The sequence below is a fragment of the Ornithorhynchus anatinus genome, chromosome 9 (assembly GCF_004115215.2).
Source record: "Ornithorhynchus anatinus isolate Pmale09 chromosome 9, mOrnAna1.pri.v4, whole genome shotgun sequence".
Classification (NCBI taxonomy): Eukaryota; Metazoa; Chordata; class Mammalia; order Monotremata; family Ornithorhynchidae; genus Ornithorhynchus; species Ornithorhynchus anatinus.
Window position 1 is genome coordinate 11,211,280 of NC_041736.1, and position 21,650 is coordinate 11,232,929.

General features: G+C 36.7%; 1 protein-coding gene across 1 annotated transcript in view; it reads left to right on the top strand.

The window, feature by feature from the left end:
* Window positions 1-21,650, top strand: part of PSMD14 (proteasome 26S subunit, non-ATPase 14) — a 66,985-nt gene that overhangs the window by 23,572 nt on the left and 21,763 nt on the right. The window contains exons 4-7 of the mRNA XM_001511206.5: window positions 5,949-6,020; window positions 6,281-6,400; window positions 7,771-7,841; window positions 8,884-9,034. Of these exons, the coding sequence (XP_001511256.1) occupies window positions 5,949-6,020; window positions 6,281-6,400; window positions 7,771-7,841; window positions 8,884-9,034 (414 nt within the window). The remainder of the gene's footprint in view (window positions 1-5,948; window positions 6,021-6,280; window positions 6,401-7,770; window positions 7,842-8,883; window positions 9,035-21,650) is intronic.

The window sequence follows — 21,650 nt, forward strand, 5'->3', positions numbered from 1 at the left end:
CTTTGGGGGATGGGTGTGTGTAGATGGGGGGTGGGAGGGAGAGAGGATTTAAACAAATGTATAAAGATTAAGCCATGTGGTGGTTCCTAAGGCTGAGATTATTGCCCTGCAGGAAGGTCAATTCACTGACTAATGCTTTTTTTAGACAGTTTAAAGACAGAAGAGCATCTGGGTGTGGGTGATAGGATTAATTTGAGACTTCAAGACTTCCATAAGTATTGAACTTTGAAGTATTTGAGTGATAACTGATTAGTTCAGTTTGTCTTGTTTTAGAAACAGTTCTTATACTCAAAATCTATGTGGGTGTGAATATTGAAATATTTTTCCATTGATTTATAGTAGTTAAATGTTTGAAAGCTGGAGATCTGTAATGAATAGACCAGGTAAACATCCTAATTCAAGAAGTGTAAATTAAAAAAAAAAATGGTTATTCAGTAAAATCATGAGGCAGGTTCCAAAACAGGCAGTGTGATAGACCACAGACCTGGGAGTCAGAAAGACCTATGTTCTAATCCCAGCTCTGCCACTTGTCTACTATGTGACTGTGGGCAGGTCACTTAATTTCTCTGTGCCTCAGTTATCTCATCTGTAAAATGGGGATTAAGAGTGTGAGCCTCATATGGGACATGGACTGTGTCCAAATTACTTAGCTTGTAACTAACGCAGTACTTACAGCAGTGCCTGACAGACACATAATAATAATAATAATGTTGCTTTTTAAGCGCTTACTATGTGCAGAGCACTGTTCTAAGCGCTGGGGTAGACACAGGGGAATCAGGTTGTCCCACGTGGGGCTCACAGTCTTCATCCCCATTTTACAGATGAGATAACTGAGGCACAGAGAAGTTAAGTGACTTGCCCACAGTCGCGCAGATGACAAGTGGCAGAGCTGGCATTCGAACTCATGACCTCTGACTCCAAAGCCCGTGCTCTTTCCACTGAACCGCGCTGCTTCTCTAAGCGCCTAACTAATACCAAAAAAAAGTTTCCATTAAAGGTTAAAAATTAAAGGATTATACTTTCATTTGGACTGTATTATGCATTTAGTACATGTTTCCAGTTTTTCTGTGAAACCTATTTTTAGAAAACTTTTATTATAAGTGGAATCCATGTGTTTTCAAGTCCTTGAAGAAAGTGCTATTTTATAGATAACTTGTATAAAAAAAATTTCAATTAAAATTAAACATATCTTCTATAACATAGACTTTAGATTCTAAAGCCTCTTGGGGGCAGGGCTCATGGCTACCACTTCTGTTGTTTCCTACTTTCCCAAACACTTGATACAATGCTCTGCATACGGAAAGCACTCAGTAAGCACTACTGATTGATTGATGCTTTATTTGCTATTTTACCTGGAGAAAAGTTCAAGAAGAGCTGTAGGCTTACTGTGGCAAGCTGTTCAGTTATTATAATGCTTGTTTTTAGCATGTTTTTAAGTTTCATTTTCATTAAGCCTCCAATAAATGTACTCTTTGAGAGGGGTTTTGTTTTCTTTTATAAATAAAATAGAAGTGAATATAATAAAATAGTCTTTTTCTCACATGGGGCTCCCAATCTTAGTAGGGGCTAAAAGTCTAAATGGGCCAAAGAAGGTCTGAGTGTTTTCAGGCAGGATAGGAAAGACCAAAAACTAGATCCTTCTGATCCATTAGCTCTTCAAACCCAATCTGCCACACCCAAGACTCAAGTTTTGCCACACCCAAGATTTGGAGTTAGAGGTCATGAGTTTGAATCCCAGCTCTGCCACTTGTCAGCTGGGTGACTGTGGGCAAGTCACTTAACTTCTCTGTGCCTCAGTTACCTCATCTGTAAAATGGGGATTAAGACTGTGAGCCCCACGTGGGACATCCTGATTCCCCTGTGTCTACCCCAGCGCTTAGAACAGTGCTTGGCACATAGTAAGCACTTAACAAATGCCAACATTATTATTATTATTAAGACTCATTTCTCCTTTTCTTTCACTAAAACCTCAACCCATGCTTTCCCAATGAACAGTTTCTGGATGCGTAAAGTGACAAAGGTACATAACTTTAGATCCAGGTACTTGACTCCCTCTAAAAACTATAGAAAACTATATTTGCATGTCATTTATTTATTTTGCTTTCACAGTACAGTAAAGTATAAATAGACATTTGTTCCTATAAATGATTCAGCTTTGCCTAAAGTTGGGACCTTTTATAATGTCCAAGTCACTGGTTTCAAAACTTGCTGTGAAAGTTTGATTGGATGAAGTAAGCAACTAGATTCAGTGAAGAGCATTTCTTTAAGTTACTCCAAAATCTTTATCAAAGAATCACTCAAAGTTGATTGGTTGATTTATTATCTTAACAAAAAAGGATATATCAACGACATAATTTTCTCTGCTTTGAAAACTTGAAAGTTATGTGATCCTTTCAGTTTCCTCTTGAAACTGTATTAGTTTACCAAAAGCCTGTATTGCTTCATTTTTCCAAATTTTTCTCTGCAAAAAACAAATTGACAATCTGAAAGCTAACCAAGGTTTTGAAGTGGATACAGTTTTTTAGTGTTAGAAATAACCATTTATTTACAGCCAAGTTATCTCAAATTCATTTGCTCCTTCAACCTCATGTTTCTCCCTTTTCTCTGTCCACATCTTCCTCTGTGGTAGAGCTTACTATTGTGAATTTATCTGGGAGAGTAACCACCTGAACTCTACTATAGCTCACTGTTCCCAGAGGCCAGTTTTCATTCATTTATTCACTTGTTTTTATTGAACACTTATTGTGTGCAAATCCATGTACTAAGCGACTGGGAGAATACAATGTAACAATAAACAGACACATGCCCTGTCTTGTTCCAGCCTAGCAATAGGTCCCAGAATAGAGCAAGTGCCAGGAATTGGTCTCCTTCCAAGACCTCAGATATCTTGGTTCAGAGTAGACCTCTCCTCTCTCTCCCCTCCCCGGATCACCCCAAACTTGGTTTCCCAGTGTCCTCTGGGCAAGAGATCTTGAGTTCAGTCTAGACTTCTTGGCTTTCCCCAGTCTCAACATGAACCACCCCAGGTTCCAGCCATCAGGAAGAGATGGCTAGGTGAATTTCTCTATCATAAATTTGGCCAGCTATGTTTAAACCTTCTTCCTCACAGCAGTACCGTAGCATGGTGTAGGCAATATTAGCACCCTCATGGAAGCCTATAGCCTTTCTTATATTGAAAACTAACGTGGAAATCACGATCCCCTCTGATTTTTGGAAATGCAGCTTTTGGCCCTTTCTGCAGTATCTGAAAGGTGTGAGCTTGTGGGTCTGGTACTTACAGCTGTTCTTCAGGGCTAGGCCTAAAAGGAATCAGATCCTGTTGTATTTTAGCTCTGTCTCCATCTGAGCTGCTCAGGTGGAGAAGGCTTATTTAATTCTAAGCACGGCGTGCCTCTCCCCACAAACAGTTGAGATGACAAGAGCATGTGTTTTTTGATATGCATTAGCTGGATGTGATCTTTAGAGGAAGTTTCTGGACTCATTGGGAAATAATGTGCATTTTCAGACTTAGCTAGGACCTTTTGTTTAATTAGACACCTGTGGTGAATAGATATATGCCAAATTCTACGACTCTTTTAAATACTTCCTTTGGTTTTCAGTAGTCAGTTCAGATTTAGAATTATTGTTATACTTTAATAGTAATTGGAAGTGATGCTGATGGGCCAGGGTCCTTTACCTTCCCCCTCAGTGGTCCCTCGACCATAAATGGGGGAGGCCAAGAGATGGGGTCACTCTACCAGGTGAATAGCCTTGACCTGTTCAAGACAATTCGAGGCCAGTCTTTTCCTTGGAAGTCAGTACTTTGCCTACATTCTTGGCACCAGCCCTGTAAACACCAGTGGATATCAGCATGGCCTCAGTGTCAGCTGCCAAGGCAAAGGATATGCCAAAGTTAATTGAATAGCAACTGTGGACCTCAGAAAGTAATGTGAAATTGGAATGGGTGTAGCCTATCTATGTGCTCAGGGCTGGGCTTAGGTAAGTCCTCTTGGAGGAGATGTGATTTAAAGATGGCTTTGAAGTTGGGGAGAGTGGTTGTCTGTAGATACAAGTTAATCAGTTTGGACACAGTCCCTGTCCCATATGGGGCTCACAATCTAAGTCGGAGGTAAGTCTTGTCTACATTTTGAAAGTGGTAAATAAACCCCTACTTGGACAGTGGCACATGCATTTATTGATCAGTTCTGAACTGCCCTTCAAGCTTCTAGTTCAGTATTCCACCATTATGCCCAGAATTGTCACTGATGTGTGGTATGGGTCTAGTTTCGCAAATGATAAAATAAATTGAGCGTTGTCAGTGAGGGAAGGGAGTTTGGGTTTGACCAACTGTGAAAAGAATCATAATTTCTCCGTTCCAGAAATCTTCTTTCACCAAAGAATCCTTTTTTCAATTAGCACATCTTAGCTTAAAATATGTTTGTGAATTTAAGCATTTCATGCATGCATGAAAGGATTATAAAGCCCAGACTTCTTTGAAAGATCTTTGTGAGAAATACTATGAAAAAATGAATTCATTTGAATAATAATCTGAATGATAGACTTGTGAAAAGCATTGTGGCCTAGTAGAAAGAACACAGGCCCTGGGAGTCAAGGGCCACAGATCCTGGCTCATCCACTTTTATGTTTTGGGATTTTGAGCAAGTCATTTCTGTGCCTCTGTTTCCTCCTTTGCAAAATTTGGATTAAGTACCTGTTTCTCTCCTATTTAGACTGTAAATCCAATATGGGACAGGGACTGTATCTGATTATCTTGTATCTACCCAAGCGCTTCATTCAGTGCTTGAACATAGTAAGCACTTAACCAATACCACAGTTATTACTTATTTGAACGTCACTTGTAAGTAAATGTACCATACATGAGGGAAAAAAAAATTATATATGGTTTTGGTAATTTTGCCCTTATAAAACACATAGCTAAATTCTTAAAACTGCGATATTTACAATTATATTTATTTACACCTAGAGCACTTGTGATGAGAATTCTACAGTATTTAGTTTTACATTTTTTATACTCTTTGAACAGTGATATTTATGGACTAAAATGGAACCTTCAGTATAATCACCTATAAAGAAAAATCCTTCCTGACACATCCTTCCCTACAAGTTTCACTGATGTCAGAGAAAGAGAATTTAAACAGTGTAGCACTAGCCCCTTTCTAACCAAAAGTATTTCTTCAGACAGTAGGAAAGTTTGGAACGGGCTTGGGAAAGTTTTCAAAATGGAAACATCTCTCTGGCTGTGACATCCTTTATTTAATCCCCAGCACTGTCAGTGTTGTATACTGATAGGAGAGAGACCGTTTTAGATTGTAAATCAAGAGAGTAGAGGTTTGTCTGTTTAAATCACCTTTTACCATCTCGTTGGTTGCCTTAGACGTGGAAATATCTATTTGAGTCACACTAAAATAAAGCCAGTATAGGTTTGGAGTGCTTTACTATATAGTCAACTATTTTTTCACACCTTAAGCAATTATGTTAATTTTGGAATGGGTTTAAAAAAAAAGAAAAAACCTTTGCATGAGGCTACTCCAGTAATTTCTTCACAGCTTTTTTTTACCTAGGGATTGGGAGTCCATTCTTTCTCACCGTATCTATGTAATCTGTAAAGCACTTTCAAAGACCTTTCCTAAAGTTACCTTTAACTAATGGCTGATTAAGCAGGGGGAAATTTTTGTTGATGTAGTGTGGACCTAACAGCTTTTACATCCACCCCTCTGTAAGAAACACATTGTTAATTGGTGAACTGGAGCTATTTTACAGCTGAGACAGGTAGGTTAGCCTTGCCGAAAGGCTTAGGATCTTACTTTGAGGTGGAAGTTGTGGTGGAAATTTGTATCCGGTAGAAAAGGATATTTTAATGTGTACAAAAAGTACAATATCATAGGAGTAAGAAAATCATGCATTGAGGTTGTAAACATTGGTAATGATTGATACTCTTTGTTTTCTAGGGGCCTCCTACAGATGCTCCTGCTGTAGATACAGCAGAACAGGTTTATATCTCTTCCCTGGCACTGTTAAAGGTAAGCACTAGGTGCTTGAGTCTCATGCCCTTGTTGGCTGTGAATTACACTATTGACCGTTTTGGTTTCAAATACATTTGCACCTTAACACTTCCAGTCAGAAGCTATTACTTTTAGTGGCATTATTTTTTAACATACTTATTTACAGGAATGTCCCTTCTGTTCTGGGATGAAGAGTTTTTTTAGTGAAGTTCTGAAAGAGAGCAAAAAGATTAGAAATATGCCTTGACTATAATTGTGACTTCCATTTTTATTTACAGATGTTGAAGCATGGCCGTGCGGGTGTTCCGATGGAAGTTATGGGTCTGATGCTAGGAGAATTTGTTGATGACTACACAGTCAGAGTGATTGATGTGTTTGCTATGCCTCAGTCAGGAACAGTGAGTACTTTTGCAGTTTCTGGCCTAAAGTACATGTGGAGTTTTTTCTTTTTCCCTGCAAACAACTATGCATCATGTTATACTTTTTGCTCCTCATCAGATTGAGGGGGAAAAAACAATAAAATATTTAAAAGAGAAATTTCTTGACCATTTTGTCACTTAGTCTCATATATATGGAGAAAGAGAGAGAGAGTATATATGATTCTGAGTCTGAAAGTAGTGCAGCAGGATGTAGTTGACATCCAAATATTAAATTTAAACACAAAAAATAAATAATTTTAATGTTGTTTGTGATATTCCCTTTATCATTAAAACAGTTTCCAAATATCACTTAAGCATTTTTATAGGTTTTGTTGTCCTGTTTATTTCCATTTCCTTTCGCATTCTAAGAGCAGTCCTTAATATGTATTTTAAAACTGTTTCTTTGGTGGCCAAACAAAGCATGTTCTTTAAATAAACTACTAGGAACACAAAATTTTAAAGGCTAGTGGATTATTTGCAGAAGTACTAGTGTATTTTTCAGAGTTTTTGAAAGTAACCAAACTTATTTTGCAAATAAATGGTGAGCACATTTTCTGAATTTTTCTCTGCCATTGTGGCAGATATTCAAAGTTACAAAGGATAAAGGCAAATATAAATTCAGTTCTACTTTCCATATCGTGACATACAAGATGGCTACTTTCTGCCCATCTCAACAGTCATAGATTTTGTATGGGTATTATTTTTCATTTTGGATTTAGTTGGCAAAGAGTTGCTCAAGGGAGAAAGCTGGTATTGCTCAGAAATATAGCTTCTGTAGCTATTTAATATTTCAGATGTAGAGCAAAATCTATCTCAGCATTTATCTACTTGCTTAAGAGCTTATTATGTGCCAGGCACTGTACTGAGCACTGGTATAAATACAAACTAATCAACTTGGACACAGTCCCTGTCCCACAGAGAAATTAAGTGACTTGCCCAAGGTTCCTCAGCAGACCGATGGTGGAGCATGGATTAGAACTCATATTTTCTGACTCCCAGGCCCTGACTCTGTCCACTCACAAGTTGCTCTTGGAAACTTGTGGTAAAATGTATAGGAAGCCAAATTAATAGTGTTTGAAGTTTCAAATACTTAGAATAAAATTATTTTTAAGATTCTCAATTATTAATTAATGCTTTCATTGATATGCTTTGATGTGATTAATATTGAAGGATTTGTTACATAGGTGTTTTCTCAAGAAAAATTAATAAACATTTTAGCAGGATCGAGGGGTAGAAATGAGAATATAAATCTTTAATACAAATAACTCCCCCCCCCACTAAAATAGTTTATGAAACTGTTTTGCATTTCAGAACTGTCAATAATGAATCTAATTGTTTTCTTTACCCAGGGTGTCAGTGTGGAAGCAGTTGATCCAGTATTTCAGGCCAAAATGTTGGATATGCTGAAGCAGACAGGGAGGTAAGTAACATACACATTACTAGATAGTAGAGATAGTTTGTAAATTATGTAGTTTGTATACTTTTTTATGAACCCTCTTCAAAGCAGCTCATGAATTACTGTAAATCCTCTCACTGCAAAAATATAAACAAACTCACTGCTTAGGAGTGTATTGTATGACTGCTATATATCCCCTACATAGTACTTTTCCCTCTGTGATTTACACAATGAGAAAAACTTGCCAACCAGAGAACTGCGTTACATTAAAATTCCCAGCTATCACATAGTAGGAGCAGGCTAAAGCCTCCCCTCTGTTCAGCACGAGTTACTTTCTAGTCACTTATAATTGAAGTCACTTAGGTTTTCCATGTGTTTTAATAGTTGCAAAAAATTGAGTATTTTGATATTTAACCCTACCTCTAGGCATGCAGTTACCACTTACAGGTAGGGAAAGCACAGTAAAATATAATCCTGGTATTAAGCAAATTTTGTTATTTCAGTCTATACCTCTCAACAGTTGTCATTTTCTTGTTCAAATTCTTTTACTGTGGAAAAAACTTCAAAATTAATGTTAGCAAAAGGCTCAGCAGCTCAGTTGAACAGTGCAAATTGCTTTTTGACTGAGTTCCTACCTCTACTGCTGGTTTAATTGATATTTAATCCTTCACCATGGTGGATCCTGGCGTCCATTGTTAAAAATGGACTTTGTGCCGGGAAAATCTAACTCCCAGTGCTAAGGAGTTAAAGAGTAGATATTTACTCGACTACTGAAAGGGTAAAAACTGGCTCAGGGAAGGTGTGGTAACAGGGTGAAAAACTGAAAACCTGATCTACCACTGCTAATGTGCATCTCTTAATGATAGCACTCCTTTGTCACACTTATTCATTTCCATGTTTTCACGATAGTATGGTGAATGATTTCAGTGTTTCTAATGGTGCTTTTTCACACCTGTGTGCTTCTTGTCTGTCCTCCTAATTTATACCCTGTTAGTGTTGCATCTTTTCATATCACGAATGTATTGTTTGTCCTCTTAGTAGTCACTGAATGCCCTCTTTGTTGCAGGCCTGAAATGGTTGTTGGTTGGTATCACAGTCACCCTGGCTTTGGCTGTTGGCTTTCGGGTGTGGATATCAATACTCAGCAGAGTTTTGAAGCCCTGTCAGAGAGGGCTGTAGCCGTGGTAGTGGATCCCATTCAGAGTGTGAAAGGAAAGGTATGTTGTTTTTTTTCTTTTGGTGGGCTTTCCCTCTTTACACCTTTACAAATACAGATACTCAGAGATGTGTTTAAACAGTGTGCTTTACGTCAAACAAAATTACCTACTGCTTGGACAGTATTCTATGTCTTTTATGCTGAAAATCCACAAAAGAGTTATAAAAGACAGACCTATGTCATCATTTCGGTAATTTTTAAATTTTTTTAAGATGGCCCCCAATTTAGGCAGTTGGGTTATTTTCAATTTTTAAATTGATCAATTATTTATTTTTTAACTCTTTAAAAATTTGAAATCTCTTTAAAGGAACAGACTGGAAAAGCCTACTGTACACAAGTGTTTTGTTAATATTTTGACAAATTGTGTTTAAACAGCCTGTCTACATTTTATGAAGAGTAATTTTGGGATGGATACAACACTAACATCTAGTTCTAATGCTTTGTTTTAAAGATGTTGCACATAACATGGCAGTGTTGTATGCTGTAAATGTTTAGATAATGAAAACTTTCCCCCAAAGACATGTTCCCCTCCATTCACATTTTTGAGTAAGGACACAGATGAATCATTAAGTATGTTAAATGATTTTGAAAAGAGATTAACTAGCAAAGCATATTGGGTTATAGTTGTCCTTTGTTGAAATCTCTTTTGTTCTTGTTTAGTTCTTTTTTTTTTTTATTTCTTTCTTTCTAGCCCCATATGCCATTTTCCTATTTCCTGCCTCATGACAGCAGGGAGCAGCTCTATTATCACCTTCACAGAGCTGTCTGCAAATGTGAGAGGCAATTCGATTTTGCTCAACCACAGGGAGAGTGGATTAGAAAAACTACAGAACGTACAGAAATTGGCTAGGTGGTTACTGCTTTAAAATACTGCTGAGGTGTCTTGTTTGAGCATGTACTTCCATTGTAGTGTAGAATAATCGTTAAAATAAAATCACAATATATTTGTGGAATCTTTTTATGCAGTCTATATAAATACTCTTTAGGGTACTTAAAAATAAATATTGGTTTGCAATATATCAGAACAACTTTAGTAGTGCAGATTACATTGCATATGTTCACCAGCTCAAGCAAACCAAATATTACTGTTACTTCAGAGAGCTTATCTGTCATGAATTTATAGTCTGACACTTTCTGACATCATACTATTATGACGGATTAAAATTGGGGTCTCTCCTAAATCATGATCTTATTAGTCTTGATTTTGCTTTTCACAGCAGAAACGATCCACAGAAACTGTAGAAACTGATATGCAAGAGAAACTCAAAATAAATAACTTCTGATGCTGTGGCAGCTAGAATTATGTTATCCATTTAATTTTTTCCAAGTGTGTAGTTATTTAACTGATCTGGGTGAAAAAGGAGTCCTTGATTTCTGATGGTTTTGGGATTATAAAATATGGTAGCCTGCCAGTGGACTTTAGTTCTCAACAGTATGCAAGATGCCCTATGCTTTTAATTTTTTGCTTATTATCCAAGTATTTGTTTATTGTAAAAAATAATTACTTTAGAGTAGAAGCCATAAACATTGCTTTGACATATTTTTCTGCTATAATGTTTAAATATTGAATTATGATCAAAGTGTAATTTTAAATCAAGTAGCACCTTTTTGTGTAGGATTTTCTATTCACAAATCCTAAATCCTTATTGGTTTGACTCAAGCTAAGAATTACACAAACATTCATCTTTAGTTGCAGTATTAAATTAATCTAAATACATGAATTCCGTGTGTTGCCATGCATGTTCTAAGTTTGGTTTTTATTGCCATTTTTTAAGAAATAATTTAATGTGTAAATGTCACATAGTTGCATTTTAGTTTAGTATTAATTTCTAGGTGTCTGCACAGTCTTATTAAATTAAGTGTTCGTACTGAACCCAATGAAAAAATTCATGTTGATTATATTAAGTTATAGGGTGGTCAGGTTGTGCATATACCATCAGAAATATTATGTGGTTAAATGATTATATATACTCAGCCTGTTTCACTTTATGGAATCCATGTGTGCTGGTTTTACTGATCAATGAAAAACATTGAGGAAAGATCTTGATTGTATAAAAACTACTAGTGTACTACGTAGGCATAAGTTGCCTAGGTGCACGTAAATATCAGTAGCTCAGTATCTAACTTTTTTTAATTGGCTATCAAGTGCTCAGGATTTTTAAAAGTTCCACATATATCAGGAGTTGAAATTATAATTATTTCTCAATTGCTTATCTTACCAATAAGTGACTTTGGAATATTATCATAGAAATATAAAGACAAAAGGAACCTTCAGAGAAGGCTTCATCTAAGCCATTCCAGATCCAGGGTGTATGCATTCTGTTCTTAAAATCTCCAGGGAAGGAGATTCCACAACCTCACGTGGTAACTTATTCCAATATCTTTCTGCATAGCATTTGGCACCACTTGCCTGTGTTCTGCGTAATATTATGGAGCATAAATGTATTTTGTATTTCAGCAGATCTTTGAAATGAATGGAGCTGGCATCTCTCTAGCTTGTTCCACTAGAATATAAAATAACCACCATTGCCAGAAGCTACTAATGAACAGTGTTGTAAGATAACAAGAGACGATTTACTACGGCAGACCTCACTTACTGCTTTCTCTTTGAATTTAAAGAACTGAGCCTCAAGATAGCTTACATTTCTCAGTGTGCTTGCCAAATATACGGATTCAAGTGCCTTTCATTCTATTTCTCAAGGGATATAGCAACTGCTTTTGTGAGATTTTTTTCCCATTGTAAGTCATTCAGTCCACTGCTGACCTGAGGTATCCATCCTGCAGTGGCTCTAGGTGAGAGAACTTGCTTTTGGATTTTATTTAGTTCTTTGTGTTGTGGGAAAGGTGCCTTCTGGGAGAATCTTGAAGCCATCCTATGCCTGGATTTTGCTAAAAGCCCTTCAGGAAAGGCAGTTAGGAAGGTGTCTCCTGGAGAATGCATTTGGAAAGCGATCCTTTTTGCTGGTTACCATAAATAGAGCACCTTCCATTAAATAACTCCTGAAATTTTGATTACCATTTTCTGATAGCTTTTTTCTTAGCCGATTACTGTTCGTTGACTAAATTGCCTCGTTCTTCATCTTAAAAAGCACATTTCAAATATCTAATCACTAAATAGCTCTTTATCATGCAACTTTAGTCATGTTGAGCTCTGTTCACTAAGAAAAAGTGAAAGGCTCTACTAATGTCTGCCTAGTTTTAAGGATTTATCTTCCTGACTAGCTATTTCCCGAGGATTAGTTACGATTTATTTAAGAAGAATAAATGATTCAGCAGTACCAGAGGCAAACATTTTCTGCTTGAATAGTAATTCTTTGCTTAGTTTTATGCATATTCTGTTCTGTTTTTCTTTTCCTCAATTCAAGATTTGTTCTCCCTAGGAACAGTTAAAGACCTTTTTAGTATCTGCATAATCAAGTGACTAGAATATGGGGCAAGGACTGAAGAAACCGGGGTTTTAGTCATGGACCTCTATAGACATGCCGCGCTTGACCCCTCTTGGTCTCTCTTATATCATCTCTAAAATGGGATTAACATTTTTTTCTCTACCTAACAGGAATCTCGATGATGATAATAATAGTATTTAAGTACTTACTATGTGCCAACACTAAGCACTGGAGTAGATACCAGTTAACCAGGTCAGTCACAGTCCCTGTCCTGCTCAGGGCTCACAGTCTGAGGGAATGCTGTGAGGACAAAATGGGGCAAATGGCAGTTTGAAAGCATTTTGGAGATAGAAAGTACCACAGTATAATATAGGGTGGTGGTACTATCTTTTAGACTGGAATCTAATGAATTCAGTCTTATTCCAAATTAGGATTTTTAAAGTATGTACCCAGATTACTCTCTCATTTTTGTCTTTTCAAATTCAGTCCTTAAAAGTCTAAACTTTAAAAGAGGAAGATGTATCTATTGCTAAAACATAACTTCCCTATAAAATTAATTGTTTTTTCTTTTTTCATATTGTATTTAAGAGCTTACTATATGCCAGGTACCCTATGGTGTTAAAGCGCTGGGATAGATACAAGTTAATCAGGTTGGACCCAATCCATGTCCCACATGAGGCTCACAGTATTAATCACCGTTTTGAAGATGAGGTAACTGAGACTCAGAGAAGATGTGACTTGCCCAAGCTCACACAGCAGACAACTAGCAGATCTGGGTTTAGAAACTAGGTCCTTCTGATTCCCAGGCCTGTGCTCTATCCACTAGGTTATGCTACATCTCTTTAAGCAGCATCATATGGTAAAGAGGAGGGAGACATGGGAGTGGCTACTCTGGGTGCAATGCTGACCTAATGTTTGACATTCATTCATTCGTTCAGTTGTATTTATTGAGCGCTTGCTGTGTGCAGAGAAAGGTAGTAAGTGCTTGGAAAGTACAGTACAGCAAATAAAGGGGAGACAATCCATGCCCAAGGCGGGCTCACGGTGTAGAGGGGCACCCACGGTGCAGTTAGTCCTCCACAATATACTAGGTGGTATTGGGAATAAGTCCCTTGGTAAACTAAGGGTCAAGTGTCTTCTCTGTTACGGAAGGATTGAGAGTAATCTGCTTAATAATAATAATAGTTGTTTGCTTTAAATAAAAATATTGAGCCTTTAACAAAGTTGAAAGTCAGTGCTATAGATGAACTTGGAGCTATCATCTTGGAATATTAAGCATTTTGTGAAACAGCTATCAGAATTAGCCGGTCTTTTCATATTCTAGGGGTCACGAACCAGTGACTGGAGAGCTACATATGGTTCTTCTTGAACCCAAATGTGGCACAAGAGTGTAAATGCCCTCCCTTAGACTCAACACTATGAGGGAAGTGCCATTAGTTTCATCTTCACAGCAAAAAGCTTTGCAGGAAGTTAGGCAGAAAGTAGCTGGGCTCCTCCGCCCCTTTGAGGTGGAAAGTGGCCACAGAGAATCTTAAGTGGTTAGCTGCAGACCTAACCTGACCACAGGCTGTTTTCAGCTATTTTTTTAGCTGCAGCAAGCAGCCGTGTCACCAGGTGGGCCAGCCAGGCCAGGCAGGGTAAAAGACCACTCATGCCCTGCATGTACCGTGGCCAAGAACAGCTCCCATATTGGGTGTTGGGTGCCAGGTACACTGATTGTATCCCTCCCACCTCAGCATTTTGGGGGGACTTGGAAGGGGAGAGTCAGAGGACTAGTGACAGAGGCCAGTCTATGCAACAGAAGATTGCTTTCTTTGTGTTACTATTTATCTGGATAGAAAAAGAACAAGAGAAAATGATGATAGTGGGATTTTCCAGTGAGAAAAATTCTAAACTATTAGTTTGTACGTTGTTACTTGCTCCATCTTGGGCCTGCCAGTCATTTTCGCACTAGGGCACCAAGTGCAACAAATGAAAAGGCGGACAAGGGTGCAGCACATTGCAAATGTCTGTGTGGCCTTCGCTCACGTTAGCCAGCTACAGACGGAAGCGGGACTAGAACTCAAGTATCCTGTTTCCTAGAGCTGTTCTTTCCACTCTACCAACAGTAGGGCTATTCAAGAGGAAAAAGAAACCATGTTTTACTACAGGGCCTAAATGTAACCCTTTGAATATGTCCTCCCAACATGCGTCTATCCCCACACTTGTGGACTGAAAACTTTCATCTAGCAGATCAGATTTTCTTATGCTATTTCTCAATTATATTAAAAAACTGTCATGCATTGTATGCCATTTTTTGGCCACCTATTATGGTTCGCTTCATGCTTGAATTTCCAACTTCTAGCCCTGTTCTTTTTCCATTAGGCAAAAGTTTCAATAGTTAAAATGTTTTAGTGCTTAAAGTATTTTATAAGTACACAATTAATAATATAATAGGAAGCAATGTTTTATAGTTTTACCAGTAGGTGGACAGGAGAAAGAACAACCATAAAATGACAAAATTGGAAATACTTGGGAGTTTCTGGCTCATTGTGTAGTGACTAAAGTGATCATCCTTCCAGTTTTATACTGAACAGTCCAGTTTTTAGCTGCTCTGACTCCTGCCCAATACTGACGGAATTTTACACATCATATTTACAGTCCTTTATGTCCACTATTTTAAATATCAGCCTCTATTCTCATTGGGTCCTGACACTGAGTTCAGTGAATCAGAAAGAGTGTCTGTGTTCACAGAAACCTGGGAAAGGAACACCATGGAACAAAGGCAAGGGTCAGGCAGGGATCTTCTTGATAACATTCTAGATTCTTTGGATTTTCAGAAAAGTTTCCATTTGATGTCATCATGCTACGATTTGTACTCTGCATGATGTGTGCCTACTATGTCCTGGTTGGCAAAGGGCTGTCATATTTGTGAAAGTCATCAGAATCCACCTTATTCTTGCCATTATTTGAAAAAATGATGATAGTAGGGAGGGTTCCTGGGTACTTGGTGTTAGGTAAGTAAACTTTCTACAGTATAGTGTCCACTTCTATAGTGGTAGAGTTGTCGTTTGGTTCAAAGGACATTAAGTAGTGGGTTGCCTGATGGCTACTGGCAGTGATTCCTAGTGGCTGGGCGTAGAGTGGTCCCCAAATTCTTCCAGGTAAATTCTGATGAGACCATTTTTGAGTCATAGAAGTGGGAGAGGTGAGGAAGTTTTGGACAGTGAGTGTTCCTTTCCTTTGAGAAGATCAGATGGCCAGATCATTTTTTTAGCCATTCATAAAATCTGGAACTGTTGGTCACCAACATTTTCTTAACACAATAGTGCCACTTCCTTCTGTTTTATTATTTTGCTACTCTAGGCATATTTTGGAAAAGATCTACATTTCTGTATTGAAGATAGCCAAATTACCAACCCAACAAAACCATTATTTTGAAATAATGAGGGCCATTAATCTTATAACATGGGACCAAATAAAAATATTGGGGCTCATGATTTGAAGTGTTAATTTTTTAACGTGATGATATAAGCCAACGCTCGTGGTGTATCATACCTTGAACCAATCACTTGTACTTACTGAATGCTTACCTTATGCAGAGCACGGTACTAAGCATTGGGGAAACAGTTCAGGATCCTAAAATTCTGATGCAGCATACTTCTAAGATTAAAAAATTGTATTTAAAGGACATTTTCATAATTAATAGGGAAGAGAATTGATTTTTAGAAAAATAAAGGAGAAAAGCAAATAGTTAACTATTCTCAGCCGTTAGAATGAAAATTGTTTGATCTGGGCCATTATATAATAGAGGACATTAAACCAAATAATAATAATTAAAGCATTTATTAAGGTCTTACAATGTGCTCGCATTGGAGGGGATATAAAGGCATGATATTGGAAGCAGTTCTTTCTCCACACAGGGCTCATAATGTATTTTATCTGTGTTTTAGTAATGAGTAAACATAGCCCAAAGATGTTACATGACTTGCACAAGATCATATAGTAGAACACTGGCAAGACTGAGGCTTGAACCAGGGTCTCCTAATCTTGTTGTCTTTTTACCAGGCCATCCTGCCTCTTCAAGTATTAATTAATAATTAATCTTCAAAGTCAGGTCATTGGATATTAACTTCTTAATTCGAAAATGAGATGGTCTTTGGAAAGTCCTTTCTGTCTGCCTTCATTAAAGAAAGAGGTGATACATGAAAAATAGCTGGAAAACTCCTCCCCTCTCTCCCACTACTGTCAAACCAATATGATTTCAGGTTTTCTTAATGGAATTCAAGCACTTACTATGTGCCATCACTATACTAAGTGCTGGGATAGATACAAGCTAATCAGATTGGACACAGTGCATGTCCCACATGGGACTCGCAGTATTAATTCCCATTTTACAGATGAGGGAACTGAGGCACAGAGAAGATGTGACTTGCCTAAGGCCATACAGCAGACAAGTGGCAGATCTACGATTAGAACTCGGGTCCTTCTGACTCCCAAGCCCATGCTCTGTCCACTAAGACTCAATGCCCACTCAATCCTTGACCTCTCTTATGCAGTTGTCAATAAGTGAACCAGCTGAGTTGGTGTTTTGAAACAGGGAGTTTTGCCTTTCATAATCTGGGCACCATTTTTGAGAGAGATGAAGATGGAAATTGAACAGATGTTGTTTTATTATTTTTATGTTTATCCATTAAAAAAGGAATGTCACTTTTTATTTTTTTGCTTACCCAGCTCCTACTAGAGTGCACTACGCTGTCAGTGCTCAGTAAATGCTGCTGCTACTGTTACTCGTACTGCAACTTTATGATTGTTAGTACTTTAATCTTTGGAGTTTCTGACAAATACCTGGTCGATCTTTTTTCTAAAGATTTCAAGCCCCAGTTGACATGGAGTTAGACTACTTAGGAGTTTCTTGTAACTTCCTACCTTATTCCCTCTTTTGCATACCCATTTAACATGTGGCAACTGTTGGGTGACTGGCAATCAACCAATAAATAAGTAAAATGAATTTACTATGCAGCATTCTGAACACTTTGAGAGAGTACAATAGAGGTAGTAAAGATGATTCTTTCCATCAAGCAGTTTATAATCTAGTTTCAGCACAGTCCCAAAAGTACATTTGGACACAGAAGTGTACAATTTCCTTTTCATAGATGTCCTTAAATGCTTTGGAAATAAGTATTTTATCACTTAGATTTATATTAGACATCTTTGATTTGGTTAAATGTTTTAGTTTTGAAATTATCTAAAGTTTTCTTAACCTTACATTCTATTTACATAAAGTAATTATATGTTTATATCAAATGTTTAAATATCAATCAATGCTACATATTGAGTGCTTACTTGCTTACTACTTTTTATGTACTAAGTACTATACTATGATTTTGCCATCTGCATTTACAATAATCTGTTATCTTCATTAAGGCACATATCTTCAAAATAGTGGCTTTGCATCTTGTAAGTTATGGATGCATGTCCTTACTTGCCAACATAAGTTGTAGTGCAGACCTGGCCAGAGTAAGCAATTCTCCAAGGATAAAGAAAGAAAATGTACAGTCTCCTAGGACCCTCTTTTCAGAGCTAAAATTGACATTTTATAAATAATTTCCGTGTTGCAAGCTTTAGACTCACAATCACAGCAATTCAGCAGTATGCATTTGGCATGAGTCAGTTTCAGATCTTAGTGCTTTTCATTGGAAATGGCATAAAAGTAAGATTTCTCTGAATTTTTAATGCTCTGTGCTTCCAAAGGACAGAAGACGTTCTTCACTTGTAGGGGTCTGAAAGTGCATGGCAGCATAAATAACGAAATGGTCATAAACCTGCACTTCCAAGGTCACATGCTTCCTTTAATTTTTAAAGACTCTAAAAACAAACTAAGCAGTTGATAACAGGTCATTTGCAGGTGATAAAAGATGTTTTAGCTGCTTTTGCCACACCTGACATATTCATGTTGAAGCTTGTGCATTGGGTATTGGTGAGGTTGGATTTTTTATGGCTTTGATGATAAGTGGATCCATGAATTTCAAAGGGGTAGCTTCACAATTTGGCACTGGCTTTTGTTTGTAAAGAATGCCATTTTGAAAGCTGACTTTAGTTGTCGGTTTTTGTATTGTCATTTTCTTTTGTGTAAAAAATATCTCAGTGGCTTGGCATTGTATATAAGTTGAAAGTTACTTCAGAAATATTTTGTCTCATTTTAAAAATTGGATTTTGTTGAACTTTTTAAAAGTTCCATTCCAGTCCCCCCTTAGTGACTTCCACTGTGCTTTTTTTGTTGTAATGTACTGTAAATGGAACATGAACTGTTAAGGGAGTCTATTGGTTGGACAGATATTAAAGTAACATTTCTTAATGCCTTTAGTAAATGCATTTTAAATTATTCTGCCTTTGAAATAGCTTGCCATATGCATAAGTAAAGGAATGAGCTGTGGTTTGATATTATTAAAACCCAACTCTGGATATGAAAGCCTGAGTTAAATAGCTTTTTGGGAGAACAGGTGCACATTTATAAAAGATGCCAAAATTGTGGACTTAAACTGATTTGGAAGATATTTACCTTTAACTCAAAACTAGTTATTAAAATCAAATTTTGTATAGTTGACCTCAGGCCATGCTCAGAGCCAGTGTGGAATAGTTATTGTTTGTTAAACTATCCTGCTTTTATGAGCTAAGGCAGATGCACAAAAAGATGCAGTTTTTATTTTGTATTGGCAGCTTCCAAATATTTAGTATCTATTTCCAAGAGTTGCAATTAGTAAAGCAACCATGGTACTGAAATCCACACATCCCACAAGCTAATTATATTTGCAGGGTCAGAGTGAATACATATTTTCAGAAAAATAAAGGGTTATATAAATATGTGTCTTCTACTTGGCTGTTATATCACAGTTTGTTGATCTGGAGTATAATGTGTACAATTCACAAATTTGTCTGATAACAGAAAGTGGTGTGTGATTGTGTTTATTTTACTAACCAGTATATTCACAGCAATCACTTCCAAATATCTCTCCAGTAAAGATGTGTTAATTACAAAACAGACAAGGTCTTCTATTATATTAAAGCTACTAACAAGAAGACAGCAGGAATCACACATGTAAATAGCATCATCAACCCCTATTTTAGTCCTCTGTTTTGATCTGTGAGTTGCGCATAGACCAAAGGTGCTATTAAAGACTGAGTGTATGAAATAGGCAGCATTATATGAACAAAATTTATTCAACAAGAAAACAGACCTTTAACATGAATTTAACAAGCCTGAGACATTATAAACTATCATATGCTGCAGATTCATGCAGTGATAATAAACAAAAAAGGAAAGTAAGAGGTTTCCCTAAGCTAGCCAAACTGCTAATGGTTTTGTTATAAGCTGTCTACTATTGCAGTGACCTCTGAAAACTCTCAAGGCACTTGTACCAGAAAAAAATTAAATGGTCAGGAGGGTGTATAGAGTTTCAGGGTGGTAACAGTGCTTCACTGTGGAAAGGTATCTTTCAAAGTCTACAACATGTATTCTCATTTTCATTTAGATAGAGCTACTTTTGCCCAAGGATTCCTGGGTAAACTTGCTTTGATGAAATTCAGGTTGCACTGTATTGGTGGTTGTGTCTGTCTGTCTATATATGGAAATGTATATATATATATATATATATATATATATATATATATACACACACACACACACACACATATATAATGGGGGGCGGGGGGGGGCGCATGTGAAGTGACAAAGGAAAATTTAGAACTTCACTAAAGTGTACAATTTGGAAAATTCAAATAACTTCAAATTTTTTTCCAACTTCTTTGTGGTGGTTTTCTATTCTTAAATAACTCTCTCTTTAATTTCTATCCTTATCTATGGAGTGACCATTTTGCTCTCATATGATTGCATCACACTGCAAAATACACAAACATGAGAGAAGACTTCAGCTTGTACACACCTCCAAAGTGCTCACCAGGGCTTTTTCCTTGAGTCTTACTGTGGCATAATTAACACCTACTTCACCCATTGCTCATTAGTGCACTGGACATTAATGAGTCTATTTATTTTGATATGATCCTCTAAAGGAGGAGCTGATTTGGTCTGTCAGTGCAAAAAGCAATTATAAAATATCACAGAAATTAAAATCTAGGCTATATTGCCGTATTTATGCTTTTATTGCGTACTAAATCTAATTTTGGGTTGCAGGTTGTTGGGTATGTTAGCTTACTTAAGACAGTTGCTATAGTGATGACAGTGAATTCCTTTTATCTTGGTGTAGTTAAAGTATTTGTCTTCTATTTGGTATAATGCTATTAAAGAATTGTCACTCTACACAGTTTAATTTACATTGTCTATCAGGCTGGAAAAATATATTCACCCTTGAGCATTTTGCATATTTTTCTAAATAGAAGGGGAAAATTTGGAATTTGTGCTTGCCATTATAATGAACACTCAACTGGTATTCTAATTTCTTTGCCAAAAACTTGCATATCTGTTTAGAATAGTTATAAAATATTATAGACCATCTGTATGTAAAATAATAGTATATAAAATATAAATAAATACAGAATACTCTATTAGAAGGTATATATGCTCCATATCAAGTTATCTCTGGTAGTTAATGTACTTTTATCTTAATTTGTGTGATATATACATTTCCAACATGTAATCTGTTTTTTTATTCAAAATGCCCACAGTGAAAGAAATAAAGGCACCAAAATTATTGGAATTATTTACAGTCTCCTTATTTCTACCAATTTCTGGTTGGCCACTTTAATTTACATTCATTGTATAATTCATTCATATAATTTGTATATTGAATTATAATAAGGCACCCAGTTAATTTATTTCCCTATGGTATCACATTTCTTGAATTTTTTTTTTACCTCTTCCTGTTTAACAAGCAAGAGATAACTTTATTCAAGCCTTGTTTTGTGAGTGAGTGAACTATAAACTAAAGGACTTGAAATATGTAATTTATTTCTAGCAATACTAAAAATGAATTTACTGACGATGAAAATTCTCAGTGGTTCATTTGTACTTAGTCATCTGACCTCCTTGATTGTCTTTTGTAGAAGGTGTGATATTTTTTTCTTTAAACTCTTTTCCAACATATATAGCCCTATCTATACAATATTTAATCTTCCTTTTCCAATTTTATGTTTAAATTCAAACAATTTAAATCTCATTTCTGTTCCTTTTCTAAACATTCCCAACTTTGGTACCATTTAGCTAGAATGCATTTACGGTGCACAAATGAGAATGAT